The sequence below is a fragment of the Bos grunniens genome, chromosome 21, assembly GCF_055505025.1.
Source record: "Bos grunniens cultivar Pamir isolate PY7600 chromosome 21, Bosgru_T2T1.0, whole genome shotgun sequence".
Taxonomy (NCBI): domain Eukaryota; kingdom Metazoa; phylum Chordata; class Mammalia; order Artiodactyla; family Bovidae; genus Bos; species Bos grunniens.
Genome location: NC_141185.1, coordinates 61,690,988 through 61,708,609, shown reverse-complemented (window position 1 = coordinate 61,708,609; position 17,622 = coordinate 61,690,988). Strand labels below are relative to the sequence as shown.

The 17,622-nt window shown below is 42.1% G+C and overlaps 1 protein-coding gene and 1 long non-coding RNA gene across 2 annotated transcripts; one reads left to right on the top strand and one right to left on the bottom strand.

Moving 5' to 3' along the window:
* Positions 1 to 313: 313 nt before the first annotated feature.
* ARRDC4 (arrestin domain containing 4) lies at positions 314 to 14,627 on the bottom strand. Its single transcript, XM_086365374.1, has 8 exons — positions 14,186 to 14,627; positions 9,209 to 9,275; positions 8,340 to 8,487; positions 6,320 to 6,422; positions 5,109 to 5,365; positions 4,460 to 4,622; positions 3,438 to 3,592; positions 314 to 3,060 (listed from the first exon to the last, which is right to left on the bottom strand). The coding sequence occupies exons 1-8, from the start codon at positions 14,475 to 14,477 to the stop codon at positions 3,004 to 3,006; spliced, it is 1,242 nt and encodes a 413-aa protein (XP_086221500.1). The 5' UTR covers positions 14,478 to 14,627; the 3' UTR covers positions 314 to 3,003.
* Positions 14,628 to 14,855: 228 nt separating this feature from the next.
* On the top strand, positions 14,856 to 16,797 carry LOC147349800 (uncharacterized). The gene is made up of 2 exons (XR_015150585.1): positions 14,856 to 15,117; positions 16,267 to 16,797. It is a non-coding gene; the product is annotated as an uncharacterized LOC147349800 (long non-coding RNA).
* Positions 16,798 to 17,622: the final 825 nt, after the last annotated feature.

Sequence of the window (17,622 nt, the reverse complement as noted above, 5' to 3'; positions counted from 1 at the left end):
GAAGTAGTCACTATCATTTGAGAATAAACGGAGATAATGTTCTCTCAATGACCAATAGAGCTTAAGCTTAATCTTTCACATCAACTACCCTTTTTCCTGGGATGCTAATAACTGATCACCCTTTGGGGAAACTGAGGCCATCACAGAAACAGGCTCAGAATGCACCAGGGTGGTGTCCGGCCTGATGACAGCACACATCTGCAGAAGGATCTCAGCGGTAACACTCTGTATCATGGTGTTGATTTCCCTTAAGTCTGTCACAATCTGAGTCATAGTCTTAACAAAAACAAAACAAGACTAGTAACTCACAGCATCAGTGGAATCATTTTATTAACAAAAGGAACCCATGGGGTTCAGACAAGAGTACAAAATACAATTATTTTTTTTTTCCTTGTGGGTTAAATTGTTACATTTTTATAATAAAAATAAAAAGCTTTGATAGTTAACTTATCAAAAACACAACCCCTGCCTATTGAGTTTCTTATTGTGCAAAACAAAAACATGGAAGTTCTGCCCATGGAAGAATTGTGTGAGCCAAAAGATGCACATTCTCAATTTCAAAAATTTTGCATCAAAAAGAAAATTCTAAGGCCACGGTTTCTTTGCAAACGAAACAAGAGGAGAATATACAAGCAAATAGCAGCTAAATTTTTATCATCATTCCCAAGTATTCTCTATTCCAATGTAGAATCTTCTACATTCATCAAATAACTTCTTGATTATAAAAAGGTATGCAGTTTCAACCTACTGCTTAAGGTCAGATATACCAATATCAATTCAATAAGGCAAATCATACCTTTTAGCTATTCTTGTTAAGTGCTAGAAAATCAGCTCTGTTTTACTTTGATGGGTGCACTTTATGATTTCTTTAAAAAAGGTGGCAAGACAATCCAAGTGAAGACCCTAGTAAGCAGCTGCCTTTCTACCTGCAGTCAGATAATTAAACTTGCTCTTCCTCCGTACAATTTTGTTGTTTCTTTCACTGTGTTTTGGTATCATGGAGATGGACAATGTCTTGACAAAACATGTAAACTGTAATTCAGAGGTCAAGAAATAGCTGATCTTTTTTTTTAAAGTACAAATAAAACTGTTCAGACAACACATAGCTTCTTACACACAAAAACAAAGCAAAATAAAAGATCACCAAAAAACCAAAGGAAGGAGCAACGATTCATGACAATTTCAGTACCGCAATTATTGGGAGAACAGTTTGCACTGTGATTTTCAACAGAGGCTTACAACGGAAGAACGGCTTATGATGCTTACGTGATTACAGAGGAGAGAGGTAGCCCAGAGGATTAAAAGTGTACATTTACCTAATGTTTGTATAAAAATCCCTGATCAAATGTCCATCTAATTTTTACATACAAAATTTAACCTTAGGACTTTTCTAACTGAGTATACTGATTGAAAGAAAAGCTAATCATTCAGTTGAGTGAAGTACAGTATTTGGCATGGGAAGCACCAGGGTTTCTAGAGCGAACCCTTAGGACATGGAGAAAACCAAAGTACTGGGCTGGTCCAAAATCTCTGTCATGCGGGTCCCTACCTCCCCTTCCACTCAGCATCCAGAAATACTCTCAGCTCATGAAACCAACAGATTAAAGTAAAAACAAGTGAACGTTTGACTCTGACTAGGAGGTGACAGAGGGACATAAAAACACTGCTCAGACTTTTAGCAGCAACACGATCTTGGTCTTAATATCCTGAGGTTCAAGGATAGTAAAATATTGCACCAAAATGATAAAAAAAAAAAAAAATCACAGTTTAAAGAGAATTACTAAAGAAGTGGAATAACAATGGATAACACAGTGACTGCCATCGTATCAGTACACTTATGTCTCTTGAGAGGAATTAACTTTGTGACTTTTAAAAAAATGGTATTTCTGCCTTCTTGATTTTACATTAACTTCAAACACCCTTTGGTATACACATACTAACCTTCATCTAATGCTAACCTTACAAGTTTTGCCCTTAGTCCAGTTTCTGGTTTGGGGATAGGAGAGATAAGACTGCTATAGACAAATGAGCAGAAACTCCAGAGAAGACTTCTCAGGCCTGGAGCTTTAAACCGAATCTGATTCTGATAACACCGTTAGAGGTAGGTAAGAAAAGGCCTTTTCCCCTGCACTGTGCAGTTATCAACGCATCCTAAGGATGCAAGCTTTTTTGTTTTTTTAACCCTTTTTAAAATATGCTCCTAGGTAATTAAGACATGAGGAAAATCAAACATGTACCCTGCTAAAGTATTTAAAGAGGGTTAGGAAGTGGCAACTTCAACAAAATGTGTTATCAAGTTGAAATTCACCTTTCCCCTTTCAACTGACAAGCCTTTTAAGGAACTCATTCTTGGTTTCATAATACTGTAGAGCCAATTTATAAACTACTTCTTAGACTATCACTAGAAGAATGAAAACTGTACTTCATTAGTACCTCCTAAGATCATGACCTCAGAAAACGATTCTTTTAAGGACCTTCAGTCCTATCAACTATGGTAAGAAATCATGACGATCCTGACACCAGAGGGTCTCGCTTCACATTTAGAGTGGGCCCCTTTCCTGCTCACGCACATTCTTGTGCTGCTACATTCTCTAAAATCAAGTCTCCTCCCAATATGTCCACATTGCCTCAGCTGCTCCACTTTGAGAAACCTTTAAAGACACGCTCACAGTGCTTCCACTCTTCACAGGCACCTTTCTTTCTCCTGGGTTGGCACAGGCACCCCTTCACTTACTCTATCACCGTCTGGACTTCCAGTACATTCTGAGACTTTTCACATCACATATTCATCCCACCGTTCAAAGGGAACACAAGACCACATCACAAACTTGTGCAACAATCCTGTTGGCCAGCTGGAAAGTTCTCGTTGCATTTTTTTAACTTCTTCCACCTTCGGTCTTGGCGTTATGTTCTTAAGCTCATCCTCCCTCCCTGTTCCCCAAAAAGCAGGGGAAGAACCAACATTCTAATTGGATGATGAGCACAGTGACTTCTGAAACATGTTCAAAGAATGAAGGAAACAGGCTGGGTCTCCTCTACATCACTAGGATGTGGATCAACCTGTAAAAATGAGCAGACCGAGATTAATACTGCAATGTTCTTTAACACAACTATAGAATCTATTGCTAATTACATGATGATAGCTAAGCCAAGCTGCTCAAAGCTACTATGAAGAAGCCCCAAAGACTTCTAAGTTCTAAGAATACTATTAAGTTCTCTGTATTCCGGGTCCTTAAAGGCAATTCATGGTACTCTACATGCATGCTAGAAAATACCAAGAAAATATTGCAAAATGTGATAAATGGACCAGTGATAATTTATCATCATCATGATAGAAAATTGTCGTATGTATCTTTTAATAACTGGGAATCAACAACGGATACAGGATTATTTACAAACAGAACAGCACAAGCCTAGTTTTCTTGTAATGTGTTTACCTCTGAATAAAGTGGTGGAGGCTGAAATCGGAATTCCTGGATGCAGGCAAACATCGGACAGCATGACTCTCCCTCACAGTTAGGGGGCTGAGGGTAAGGAGGAACGTGTTGAGAGAATTCTTCCTCCGACACCACGTCTGCATAATTTGGTGGTGCTGAAAAAAAAAAACAAAAAACAAACAAAATAAACCAGTTGGATCTAAGAAATCCAGGCAGAAACTAATTACATTAATGTCTACTGAACTCTGATAAAAATAAGAAATTTAGCTTAATTTGAAAATAAAACAAATGGTATTCTTCCCTCTAATCAGGAAGCTTTTATGCCCATTACAACAAAAAGTATTCAATGGATTCTGTTTTTATTAAGTACTACACAAACAGTGCGACATGACTGAGCGACTCAACTGAACTGAACACTGATTCTATTGTACTCTCTTGAGTTGCATACGTTACAGTCTAGGTAAAAAAAAAAAAAAAAAAGTCATGAAATGTGGCTACAAAAAATACATACATAACAAACCATACTCTGATTATTTTTCATTGCTGCTGCTGCTGCTGCTGCTGCTGCTAGGCCGCTTCAGTCGTGTCCGACTCTGTGCGACCCCATAGACGGCAGCCCACCAGGCTCCCCAGTCCCTAGGATTCTCCAGGCAAGAACGCTGGAGTGGGTTGCCATTTCCTTCTCCAATGCATGAAAGTGAAAAGTGAAAGTGAAGTCGCTCAGTCGTGTCTGGCTTTTAGCGACCCCATGGACTGCAGCCCATTATTTACCTATTATAAACAGCAGTTGGGAGATGTGGATGGTATTTCTGGACGTGCCATTGGGAATTCTGTGTCTTGGCTAGGCTAAACTCTCAAGTCCCTGCCTAGAATAATGTTTGCTGATTTTTAGTAATAAGAAGAGCGAGGACAGTCACAGTGGAAGTAGCAATTATCATCTGAGCACTTTCTATCTCATATGTGCTGCTCTTACATACTCTGTATGTGTGACTTCATCATGAAAGAACCTCAAAACATCTTACCTTCGGGCTGTTCCGGCAGAGTCAGTGTCAACCAGCTCATATCCATAATGAACTGGCTGGCAACGCTGGAGTTTCTGCTGCCAAAACCATTGTATGGAACTGTGCCAATCACTAACGGCAGCTCAAGCATCAACTTTTTAGCACCAGGAATGTGAATGTACACCTAATACGCCAAAAACCAAAACAACAACAAGAGAGAGAGAGGCACAAATGTAAGTTAAACCTTATAGTGAGTAACCCAATTATTTTTTCATAAAAAAAGCTTCTTTTGTCTGCTACTATTCCCAACACGATCGCAAACTGTCCTGACAGAATAAAATGAGCAAACCGAATGAAGAGCCCACAAAATACAGAGAACGCTCTGTGCTGGAGAACTGCGTCCTGAACACACTTCACTGTCAGTGAGCATGGCTCACACAAAACCACAGGAAGTTAAGGACACATCTTCACCGTAAGAGCAGCCCTGACAGCACCTTCGTTCTCCCACCTTAATTAAACCCCTCAGGGGGCTAGTTTTTGATGAAAAAACAGAAGAGATCCTCTATTTCATAATCTGTTGTGACACTGACATAAAAGGACATCTCTCGGGGGCACAGCACCGGGCCTGGCTCCACGCCCGTGTCTCACGCCCCCCGGGCTCCGCACTCACGGCTAAGGAGTAGTGCACGCGGATGATGCAGCAGTCCAGGATGGACGGGGTCACGGGCGGGATCTTGAGGGTCTTCCCATTCCAGGTGTCAGTGCTTCCGGAGGCGATGTGGTTCCCGCGCACGTTGGCCACCATGAGCCGCACGGTCTTCGTCTTCCCGCTGGCCAGGTACGTCTGAGTCTGGAAAATGGCAGCTTTGGGAACAATCAGACGAGAGGAACAATTCTCTATTTCTGCATAGATCGGAATAGCTTCTCCTAAAAAGAAAACAGAAACACCTTCAGAGACTCTTCAGGAAGTTCTCACCACAGTGGAACAGAGCCGTCCCTGACGCAAGCTGAAATGTGGCAATGTGACTTTAAGAAATTGAGAGGCCTCATGGAAAAATTTACCCTGCAAATCTGAGTCAGAGAAAAGAAAATTCACTGCAGCTTGTGCAGATAATGTTTTCTAATTATTCCATGATTCACTTTTCTAATGTAGCAATATTAGGCTACCAATTCTAAAGACCTATAAATGACCATGATCTATAACAACTGAGAGAAGATATACAAATAAATGATTTAGTACTATCTTAAGTACCAAACTCATCAATGCTTAACAAAATCTGCCCGAAAAAAGAACAAAGTTTGCACTTTAGGAACAGATGTTAAGCAGTGGATGGCGTAAACAAGTTTCACACCCACATTATACACCCACTGTCATACTATCCCATACCACCCGCGTCTCCAACCAGCCAGAACCCTGGAGCAGGGCCATATCCACTGGATGGAAATGGGCCTTTCACAGATGGTTGTTCTGATACCAATCTGACTGTTAAAGAGTGTCAACGTTCTACATTTTAGCCCTGTGTGTACAATTCCCAGCACGGAGTCAGAATGCCTAACAGTATTTTCATACAACAACAGCTCTCTTCCAAGCAACATTGCTTGGAATAGTCTTCTGCAACATTAAAATAAATGCTGGCATCTTCTCATTTTGGTGTTAGTCTTAGTTATGAACGTACCAGGACTGAAGTCAGAAATACTAGGATCATTGGGATCTACTCATCTATTTATAAATATTTAAATATCAATGATTTATACTAGAATCATATTACTCATGTTTTAAAATAATATATACTTCATTAATCACAAAACATATTATTCAGAATTGTTTTCAATTAGCTAATTAACGAATCTTGCATTTGGAATTTTAGACAGTTTGCTTACCGTTGCAGTATCCCTTTCTTTCAATTTTGGCACTCAGCGAGACTGGACCAGAAGTGAAAAACCAACAGCCAACCATTTTCTCTTGAGTTTTCAATACAGGGGTCTTTAAAAGTTCAAATAATAAAATTACTTAAATTGATCTAGAAAATTCATACAACTTATGTCATTTTTTTAAATAAAATAGCTGTAGAGAAATGTCTTCCAAAAAACAAATCAACCTTTTTTATCTTCTTGTGACATTTTATGCAACATACTGAAAGAAAGCATTAAAAAATCATTCCCTTTTCAGGAAAACTAAGTGAATTTTCCGATTCAAATTAGGGTGACAGCATGCTATTTTATTCTATATTTTCACTGTGTTTCTGGGAAATGAACATCATCCTTTAAAAAAGCAATCAGAACCTAACTGTAGCAGTCCCTATTAACATGACAGAACTACCTTTTCTAAAAAAAAGAGTTTAGGTGTAGATCAGGAGGAGAAACTGCATATAAATCAATAGCCAGAATGTTCCATTTGTCTTGGAGTTTAAAATGTTGAATAAGCAAACAGCCTTTTGTCCTTACTTCAAATGCATTATTAGGCAGAAATTTCAAGGGTACTTAGAATAATTTGGGGCTTCTGTGTTATGGCAGTACAACAACACACCAATGTAATGGATCTAAAGGATTATTGAACTCACCACCCCACTTTCTATTCTACATCAGCAAAAAAAAAAAAACAAGGTTTAAAATACTCAGTTTACAAGAGGCACAAGCCAAAATTCACTGTAAAACCCAAAGTTGCAATATATAGCTTTTTAATTGTTGAAGGATAATAAAGGATAATTAGCATTTCTTTTTGCAAAAAAAAAAAAAAAATTTAAATTATTTGCCACAATGGCCCCATAAATTAATTAGAATTAGAATTACTTAACCACCCAATTCTAAGTAGTTTTTAAAAACACAAGGCAGTTATTAGCATCATCAATTTTCAAAATAGGTGTTGAACAGGTGATAAGTCACAGCTAAAAGCTGGGTCAGGCTATTGCATGATTTTGGCTGCAAGGGATCATGCAGCTAGGCTTATCTGTTACATTTTCATAATAATTTCGTAACAAGAGTAAATTCTATTTTATTTTTGTATGAAAATAGAGTTAAACAACTTTTAACTCCTATTTTGTTTTTTTTTTTTCCTCTGATCTTTAAAAACACTGGCTAGAAAGAGGAAACCTCCAGTACTAAAAATATATCTTTGCAACATCAGTATCATGATGGAAAGTTTAAATTATTAAGTAAAAAAAAAATCATTCATTCATATTTAAATGAAGAACCATTAGGTCCTTACTAGCTATCATGAAAGTACAAGGTATAATTTTATATTATTTTGATAATATGGGTCTAGATAAAAGAATCTACCTCATTAGCTCCCATCTTGCCTATTCTGTTGTTACTTACAGCCTGATCTTTCTTATCAGCCTACAGTATTTCTGGTGATTATTAGAAGTTCAATGCTTTAATGCAGCCAAATCTGTCATAAGGAAATGAGAAGTGAAAGGAAGTCCAGAGCAGCTGCACATACTCACTTAGCGTTAGAAAATGACATGCAAAATGCACGGAGACACAGCATAATGGCCTGAGCGTCAATAACAGGCTGAGCGTGATTAGTACTCTTCCGTAATTACTGTTCCTCACCCTGCTATTAGGGAAGAGTTTAGAATACCACAGCCCTGGGACTGTGGCTGCTCTGGGAAAAGTAACTACTCTGTGCGCGCATTATTATTATTAAGCCTTATTAATGCATTTCGAGCCCATGTAACTTTTTGGCAAAAGAAGCCCTGAAAAACAGGGACACAATCAAGAGTATTACCGCACACAATTTGTAATTTGCCCGACTTAGAATCATATATTTATAGTGAACGCATATGGGTTATAAGATTACATCAAAAAGTGACAGGATAGGCGGCCACTAGACTTGCTAAATGCAGGGATGATGGCTGAAAGCAAAAAGAGGGGCAGAGGAAGGGAGGGCAGAAGAACGTACTAGCAACGCTGGTGTGTTGACATCGATGTGACTGACGACCTGGAGTTCCCGCTTAACGCTCTGATCAGGTGCCTGGGGTCGTTCCAAAATCGCTCTCACACAGTACTGAATGCTTCCATATTTCCCAGTGAAGGAGGTTACCAAAGGTCTGCAAGAAACCGAAGACGTGATATTTAAAGTTTCTTTTTCAGTTCAAAACAGGAAAAAGCTCTTAAAAGTGTTGTAGTGGTGGTTTAGTCGCTCAGTTGTGACTCTGTGATCCCATGGACTGTAACCTGCCAGGCTCCTCTGTCCATGGGATTTTCTGGAGTGGGTTGCCATTTCCTTCCCCAGAGGATCTTCCCCACCCAGGGACCAAACCTGTGTTTTCTGCTTGGCAGGCAGATTCTTTACCACTAATCCATGTGGCTGCTGTTGCTAAGTCATTTCAGTCATGTCCGAATCTGTGCAACCCATAGACGGCAGCCCACCAGGCTCCCCTGTCCCTGGGATTCTCCAGGCAAAAACACTGGAGTGGGTTGCCATTTCCTTCTCCAGTGCATGAAAGTGGAAAGTGAAAGGGAAGTCGCTCAGTCGTGTCCGACTCTTAGCGACCCATGGACTGCAGCCTGCCAGGCTCCTCCATCCATGGGATTTTCCAGGCAAGAGTACTGGAGTGGGGTGCCATTGCCTTCTCCGATTCATGGAGAAAACCCCTTAAATTAAGTGTCAGTTTTGTTTAAAAAAAGAGAGGTAACAGGGGTGGGATCTATCAGAGGTTACTTATGATAAATATTTACACCTGAGTGTTAGAAGCTACTCAGTAACCATACAATGTACAGACACCTTCCAGGGAAAGAAAACCCCCAAAGCTACACAGTTTCACTTACTCAGATGGAAGTTGAAAACTAAAAGGAAATTCATGTTTTCCAGGCTGTAGTAAGAGGATGCCTTCCCCTAAAAAAGACAATATATTTTTATTTAAGTTTCATATTAGATCAACAATTTTCAGTATAAATCATAATTTTTTTAAAGGGAGGTTTTCCTGGCTGTACCACTGAATATACTTCAAAAAGTACGTTAACCTGAGACTTAGAGAATTATTGATAAATTTTGAGTCAACTTTTACCAAGCTCAATTTCAAATTACATATATATGTGTATATATACATATATGCTATCTGCAAATAGACCAATTACATAATTGCCATCAAGTACCAGAGCTCCCACATACATATGTATGTATACACAACCATACATACCTATATACAGTATTTATTTTCCCCACTTGTATACTAGCATGAGTATAACCTGAGATACAAATATTACATAGGACCCAAAACTAATTTAGAAAAAAACCAGATCTATTTATTTTAGACTACTCTTTGGGCAGAGCTGGAAAAGGAGGTGAAAAATTTCTTTGTTGTGTTATGAATATTGGGTATAATACTTAACAGCCAATTCAACAGGACCAGTTATTAGGCAGGAATCAGTACTGATCAATAGAGAATGTTGTTTCACTTGGGATAGAGAGGTGCAGATGGCCAGAACTCCTTCCTCCTGCTCTGGGGTCAGTCGGCCCCATTTCGTTTCAAACAGCTTACCCCTGACCATGAGAAAGCTGGGAGGCAGGCTGTGGATGGACTGAGCAAGGTCAGAGGCACTGCTGGAGTGCCGACTGAGTGCAGACTCTCGGCCAGCTTCAAAGCCAACGCCAGGGATGTCAGTGTTGGTCGGGTGGCTCCCCAGAGAGACCTATAAACGTTCCCTTCATTCTGTGTGCACAGATCCAAGTACAGAACTAAATCTCCCAAGGGTGGGGTGACTGAGATGAAAAAAGTGCAGCACAGGCTGAGCACTTTCTCTGAGATTTGCCTGGTCAGTTGATACTAAAATGGAGATTTCTATTGTAGCCATTCATTAAAAAAATTTTAAAGGTGAAAAATCACTAGTGAAATGGGATAATTTTTCACTTAAATAGTTAATAGGTCTTAGAACTTAATAGTCTAAGCCCTTCATCAATTCAGTTAATATTTCAACCCCATACTTTTGAAAGTTGTGTTAGTCATTCGGTCATATCTGACTCTTTGCCACCCTACAGACTACGGCCTGCCAGGCTCTTCTGTTCATGGGACTCTCAGGCAGGAATTCTGGAGTGGATAGCCGTCCCCTTCTCCAGGGCATCTTCCTGACCCAGGGATCAAGCCTGGGACTCCTGCACTGAAGGCAGATTCTTTACTATCTGAGCCACCAGGGAGGCCCTTCTCACTTTCAACCTTGTACTTTTAGAAAAAGGGAATGCATCATTGGCTCATTAAATCTCCTAACTCTATCTCCGATTTTCAATGTGTGATATATAAGGTGCAAAAAATCGTAACAGCATTTGCCACTTACAGTCATTCAGATAGAAACACTCAAAAGGTGGTTAACTTGGAGGCAAAGTGGTAAGTCACAGGGACACGTTAGATGTTAATGACACATTAAATAATAGTGACAGAGCGAGTCCCAGGGCTCAAGGGTGTCTGGGGCCACTCTACAAGCCCCAGCACCAGAAGGCAGGAAAGCCTCTCCACTCTGTAACTATCAAGTACTAGGCTCAAGGAATCCCGATACTCCTGAGACCTGGTTTAATGTTCCAAATTGTAATCATCAGATAACTGAACACAATAAAGTACTTAAAATGTTTAAAGATGTGGATTTCATTACATCCAAAATTTACAGTGATTGTCAGGTACAAAGCTGATACAAAGCTAAGTAACTTCAATCTCCAAATAAACCTTGGGAGGAAAGATGGCTACAGACACTTGTATGCAATGACCCTAGGCTGTAAACTCCAGGAGTTGGGGATGGACAGGGAGGCCTGGCGTGCTGCGATTCATGGGGTTGCAAAGACTTGGACACAACTGAGCAACTGAACTGAACTGAATGACCCTAGGATGCCCAGTCTGTTGTTGGGGTTGGGGTGAGGGTGGGGGGTGGGGTGGGGAGGGAACCATCTCCGCAGTTGATGTAAGCGGTTGGCATGGAGACAAGGGTTAGGTGAAGGGAAGGGCATTGCAGGCAAGTGTGAAGAACAGAGCTGTGCAGGACATTGGAAGAGAATAAGAGAGATGAAGTTCTCTCTTCAGAGAAAAAACAAATAGGAACCAGAACATTTAAAATGACTCTGATGTACACCCGTGGCGGACTCATGTCGATGTATGGCAAAACCAATACAATATTGTAAAATAATTAGCCTCCAATTAAAATAAGTAAATTTATATTAAAAAAAATAAAATGACTTTGAACTGCCTCAAAACATAAAAAGGAAAAAAAAAATGTTCAGAAAGTTGGGTAGCTGAGCTGGTAAAGAATCCTCCTGCAATGCAGGAGACCCTGGTTCAATATCTGGGTTGGGAAGTTCCACTGGAGAAGGGATAGGCTACCCACTCCAGTATTCTGGGGCTTCCCTGGTGCCTCAGATGGTAAACAATCTGCCTGCAATGCAGGAGACTTGGGTTCAATCCCTGGGTTGGGAAGATTCCCCTGGAGGAGGGCATGGCAACCCATTTCAGTATTCTTTCCTGGAGAATCTCCAAAGGACAGAGGAGCTAGGCAGGACACACCCCATGTCTCCATGGGGTCACAAAGAGTTGGACATGACTGAGTGACTAAGCGCACAGCACAGCACTGGAATAAAATCTTTGCTTGCTTTCTTCTTCTTTATTAACTTTTAATTAAGAAGGTCCATAAACTGAATCATGTGTCCATTCTGCTCTCAAGGTTTACTGCTTTATGCAATGAGACCTACAGTGTCACAAGATGCTTCATTCACTCATGTTCCTCAGCCCAAGTGCATAATTCAGGGCACTGGTGAGTCCTGAGCTACCAGACCAACACAGAGGCAGAGCCTGGAGCTCAAAGGTTGAGGAATGTACACAAGGTCATCCTCCTGGTGTGCCGCCAACATGTGAAACCAACTCTCTGATGTGTCTTGTTTTTCTACCATTATTACTGATAAAAATATGAAGAAAATCAACCACCAAGACAGCAAGTAGTTAGATTAACAAGGCTAACAAATTATCCAGTACATTTTTTGAAAACACATCCCATAGCCTAGATTTCAAAAAATCTCTTCAGGTGACTGAAATTCAGCTAGATTTTGAAATTAAACAAACCTAAGAATCTACAGCTATATAATGTTGTTAAGTTCTCTCAGATTATAGATACTAGGTTTTTTTTCCCCCTCTATTAAGTCAACTAAAATAGACTTATGATTTTACTTTTCGCCAGTGTTTGTTACTGTATGTTCTAAAATAAGCTAAGATTTTTCAGGTTGTCTAGAATGAGCCATTCTACTTCATCAGAATGACAAAAAATCTGACTTGTGAATCAGAACACTATTTGATAGTCAGTATTTCACCAAAGCGTTTTTCCCATTGCAAATCCCAGGTCTAACTTCTATTAATCTTACATCTATTTATTCAGTAGTTATGGGCACAGACATACAAGCAGTTCAAAATCGTGGACAAAAACTCAGTAGTTATGGACACAGAGAGTCTGAAGTCCTGGACAAAACCCAGTTACTTTCCTCTTCCATTGCCCTTGACTCCAGTCAGCCATCTTGAAAATCTGTGTTGTCTGTTACCTTTGGGGAAGGCCTGTGTGGGCTGATTCTGGAAACCATACTGATGAAAGGGCATAGAGCAAGAAAGAACTGTCACCTAACTTACTGCATTTATTAATCCCAGAGAGGGCTTTGGTTCACATGTGCTTTCCTCACTGAAGTTTTTGGAATTAGTTGATGCTCACATAAAGATTTAACTGTGAACAGTCTACTGTTCCATAGCAGGACAAGGCAAAACTGCATTTACTATTAATTTCTGTATAATACATAGCAAAGGTTAAACACTGATACACTGCATTTCATTCTTCAACAGCGGAGTCTACATCACTGTTTCATTTTACAGATAAATGCTGAAGCTGATGAGGCAAAAAGGTAAACAGTTTAAAGGAGCTCCTCAACTAAAAAAAGACTAAGACTCGCTGTCCCTGGTATTTTAAGGGAATCTATTTTTGCACCGAACATTAACGGAATCCATGCTGTGAATTTTCACAGGGGTACTTCTGGAAAATCCTACACTATTAACAACTTCAGAAGCAGGGTCATTATTCCTCCACAAACTCTTTCAGTGGCCAGATCCCACTGTAACTCAAGGTTTATGGGAGGTGTAAGGAAGGAAGAAGATGCAAAGAGAACAAAAAGAAGCGAAGGATAAAGACAAAGGTAGAACTCTTAAACCCGCTCCCCAAAAGGGGGGGATCCCAGGATGATGGATCAAGTCACAAAGCACTTCCTTTGAACTCCTAATGCTCAGGGAACGACTTCCCTCCTAAGATTTGAGCTTTTTGCTAACTCATCATGAAGCAAGAAGGATGCGAGTTGGGGGTTGATGGCGGGGCAGGGGGGAATGCCGGTGAAGGGAAGGCCCGTAAAACACCGGGCACATCAGGACAGACTGGTTCTGCCCTCCATTCCTTAGGCCACAAGGAACAGGACCTAGAGCCCCAGATCCTGGTTCCCATGGCAACGGCTCACTCCCACAGCCTGCCTAGGCGGTCCTGGGACCCCGATGCAGCTCAACGCCCAGCGAGGCAGGGGCGGGGCGCCAGGTGGAGAGGAGAACCTTCTCCCCGGGGTTGTGAGGTGGGGATGCGCAGGCATTGTTGCTTGCCCGCCACAGCCCCCAAAGGGATGCTGGGCCACCCTGCGAGCGGACCCCACCCCCAGAAACCTTCCCCCGCCCAGCCCCCTGGCCGGCGGGCATCCCCCGGAGCGCTCCTTCCCCGTCCCCCCGGCCCCTCTCCCAGGCCGGGGTCGGCGCTCACCGGCCGGGGGCTCACGCAGGCTGAGGCACACGTTGAGGTACTCCACCTCCGAGGCGGCCGCCGGGGCAGCGGCACCAGCGCTCGAGCCCCAGGAGGCGGTGGCGCGGCCCTGGGCCTCCAGACGCAGCGCGCGCAGGGCCACCGGCTCGGCCGCCTCCAGCAGCACGTGTCCAGCCACGGTCTCGCCACTCGAGTAGCAGCCCTTACGCTCGTCCTCGAACACCAGACCCAGGCTCTTCACGCGGCCCTCGGAGCCCGCCGCCGCTGCCGCGGACCCCGCCTCGCCGCCCATTCTACCGGGCGACGCGGCCGCGCCGAGGCGGTCGGCAACGGCCCGGAGCTGGGGTCGCGAGCCGAGCGGCACCGCTGTCACGGGCGCCAGGCGCACGCCGCGGGCCCCCGTGCCCGCCGTGCGCTGCCCGGTGGAGCCCCGGCGCGCCGTAGGGCCTGTCGCTTTAACAAACCCAGCTGGCTAAGGCGAGGGGCCGGGACAGCCCACCCCCGGCGCACTCCCATAGGCCGGCTGGGAGCTCCGCGACGTGCCGATTGGTTGTAAAGGGCTACTGAGTCATTTCATTGGCGCCCCCGCGCACGGGCTGGAGCAGGCCGGCAGTGCGTGATCAATGAGTGGTGACCAATCAGAGTACGCGAGCGTGCACGTGCACAGGCCGCTTATTGGCTGGGGCAAGGCACGGTCTTGGGGCCCTGACCAATAGAGAGGCGTTGCGCCCATGTGGACAGCTAGTGGGAAACAATATTTGTTAGGGAGGGGGCGGAAACAGGAATCTCCGGCTTGTGGCGTGTCAGCCGTTCCCATGGTTACAGTTGGAGGCGGGATTTCTAGCAGCCTGGGCTTAAGGGGATTCACACTGGAACGTGAGGTGGTGGCTGCAAGGGGTTTGTGGTTCTGATTACATCTGTATTAAGAGGATGTACGTGTCCTGGAAAACGAACTCAATAGTATATCCTTGTGAGATATGGGGGCCGGCCACCTCGGAATTTAGGTTCCCGAGCCCTAGCCACTCCCGCGTTTCAGAATTGCCCGCCTAAGATAGAGCTGCAGACAGGGAGACTGAAGGCTGGGGTTCTCAACCTGAAAGGACCCTAAGGAGTTCAGTTGCCCATCTCCTCTTTCAGCCTCTTTAAACGAGAATGGTAGGAATGGTCGTTCTTCCAGCTCTGAATAAGGTCATCAACCAGGCTGTTTCTAAACAAAGTCTGCCACCCAAGTTTCTGCCCCACCCTAAAGGAGTTCCTGACCTCCGTGTCATAATTCAAGAAAATTTCTAGTTGCCTTGATGACTTGTTCTCATTGTCCGCAGCTCCTGTCGCCTCTCCTTAGTTTCGTTTTCTTCTTTAATCCTTCATTCCTTCTCGATTCTAATTTTATTATTATTGTTATCTAACGTCTCTGCCACTATCTGGCCATGATTTTCTAACACTTATAAATTCTTCCCTTATTAAAAAAATAGCAACGTTGTGAGCGATCACGGAATGACCAATCATATACTGAGATTTAAAAATCTTCCCTGATATCGGTGTTTCTTTTGTTTTTTAAAATAATCCCAAACTAAAGGTTGATTTTCTGCTCTAAATTTAGCGTGTTAACATGGAACTTTAATAAAGTTTTTACAAGGTTTACAACTTTTATCTCTTCCTAAAGAACATGGAAAAGGCCCCAAATCCATCTCTGCATAAATTCCTGAAATAGCTGCTCTTCTCTTTTTTTCCGGTTTATCTAGATTTGCCCCCAGCATGCTCTTACTCTACCACTTTTCTTTATAACCTAACCTAACCTTGTTTTCCCTGGTACCTCAGCTGGTAAAGAATCCGTCTGCCATGCAGAAGACCCCCTTTCCATCCCTGTGAGTTTAGACCAACACAATCATTAATATGGTTGATTTTAGGGTTTTAGGTGTATTATTTTACTATTTGCTTAGTTTGTGCCTGTGATGGGTGTTTCTCTATTACACCTTTCCTGTCTTTTCAAATATTCCTATATCTTTTAGTAATCTATTTAAATGTGTCCACTGATTTTGAGCTATATCTCTTTGTAGTGTTTTTGTTTTTGCTTTTTTAAGGGGTCAGTAATCCTGAGCGCCGAAGAACTGATGCTTTTGAACTGTGGTGTTGGAGAAGACTCTTGAGAGTCCCTTGGACTACAAGAAGATCCAACCAGTCCATTCTGAAGGAGATCAGCCCTGGGATTTCTTTGGAAGGAATGATACTAAAGCTGCAACTCCAGTACTTTGGCCACCTCGTGCGAAGAGTTGACTCATTGGAAAAGACTCTGATGCTGGGAGGGATTGGGGGCAGGAGGAGAAGGGGACGACAGAGGATGAGATGGCTGGATGGCATCACTGACTCGATGGACATGAGTCTCAGTGAACTCCGGGAGTTGGTGATGGACAGGGAGGCCTGGTGTGCTTCGATTCATGGGGTCGCAAAGAGTCGGATACGACTGAACGACTGATCTGATCTGATCTGATCCGAACCCTTTGATGCCATAGTTGGCATGTATATTACATCCACATGTATTGACAACGCCATCAGACAGTGTTTACATTTTTGCTTCAGGTAATAACATGTATTTTAAAGAATCTAAGAGAAAATTTGTCTATTTTCATCTATTACTCTTTCTTTATTCGGAAGTTCCAAGTTGCCGCGGGGAATAGTTCAGGTTGAAGGATTCCTTCTAGTATTTTAGAGAAGGCCTGCTGCAATGAGTCCCCTTAGTTTGTCTGAGAAAGTTTTATTTTGACATCATTATGGAAGGATATGTGTGCTAAATATGGACTTCTGGGCTGGCAATTCTTTTTTTTTTTTTTACATTGCCACATACCTTATTTTTAAAATTGAAATATAGTTGGTTTACAACATTATGTTGGTTTCAGGTGTACAGTGTAATGTTCTTTCTTTTAGCACTTTACAGATTTTATACTATTGCCTTCTCAGAACCTTGGTTTCTAATAAAAAACCAAACAGTCCTTCCAATTGTTCTTGCCATGGACATACATAAAGGGAATTGTTTTTCTGTCTACTTTCAAGATTTTGTCTTTATCTTAGTTGTCAGCAGTTTGATTATAATGTGGATAGGTTTGGTTTCCTTTGAGGTTATTTTGTCTTACAGCTGTATGTTTATGTTTTTCACCAAATTTATGTTTTCTTTGATAATGTCTACCTTTTTTTCTGCATTTATCTCTTTCCCATTTCCTGTTAGGACTTAAATTTGATGAATAGTAGACCTTTTGATATTGTCCCACAGTACCTTGAGGGTGATTTTTTTCAATCTTTTTTCCCTTCTGTTATAGAAATTGGATAAATTCTGTTGATCTGTTTGCAAGTTCTCTGACTTTTTCTTCTGTCACCTTCACTGTGTTATTGAGATCATCCCACGAATTTCTTTGTTTAAAATATTGTATTTTTTAGTTCTAAAA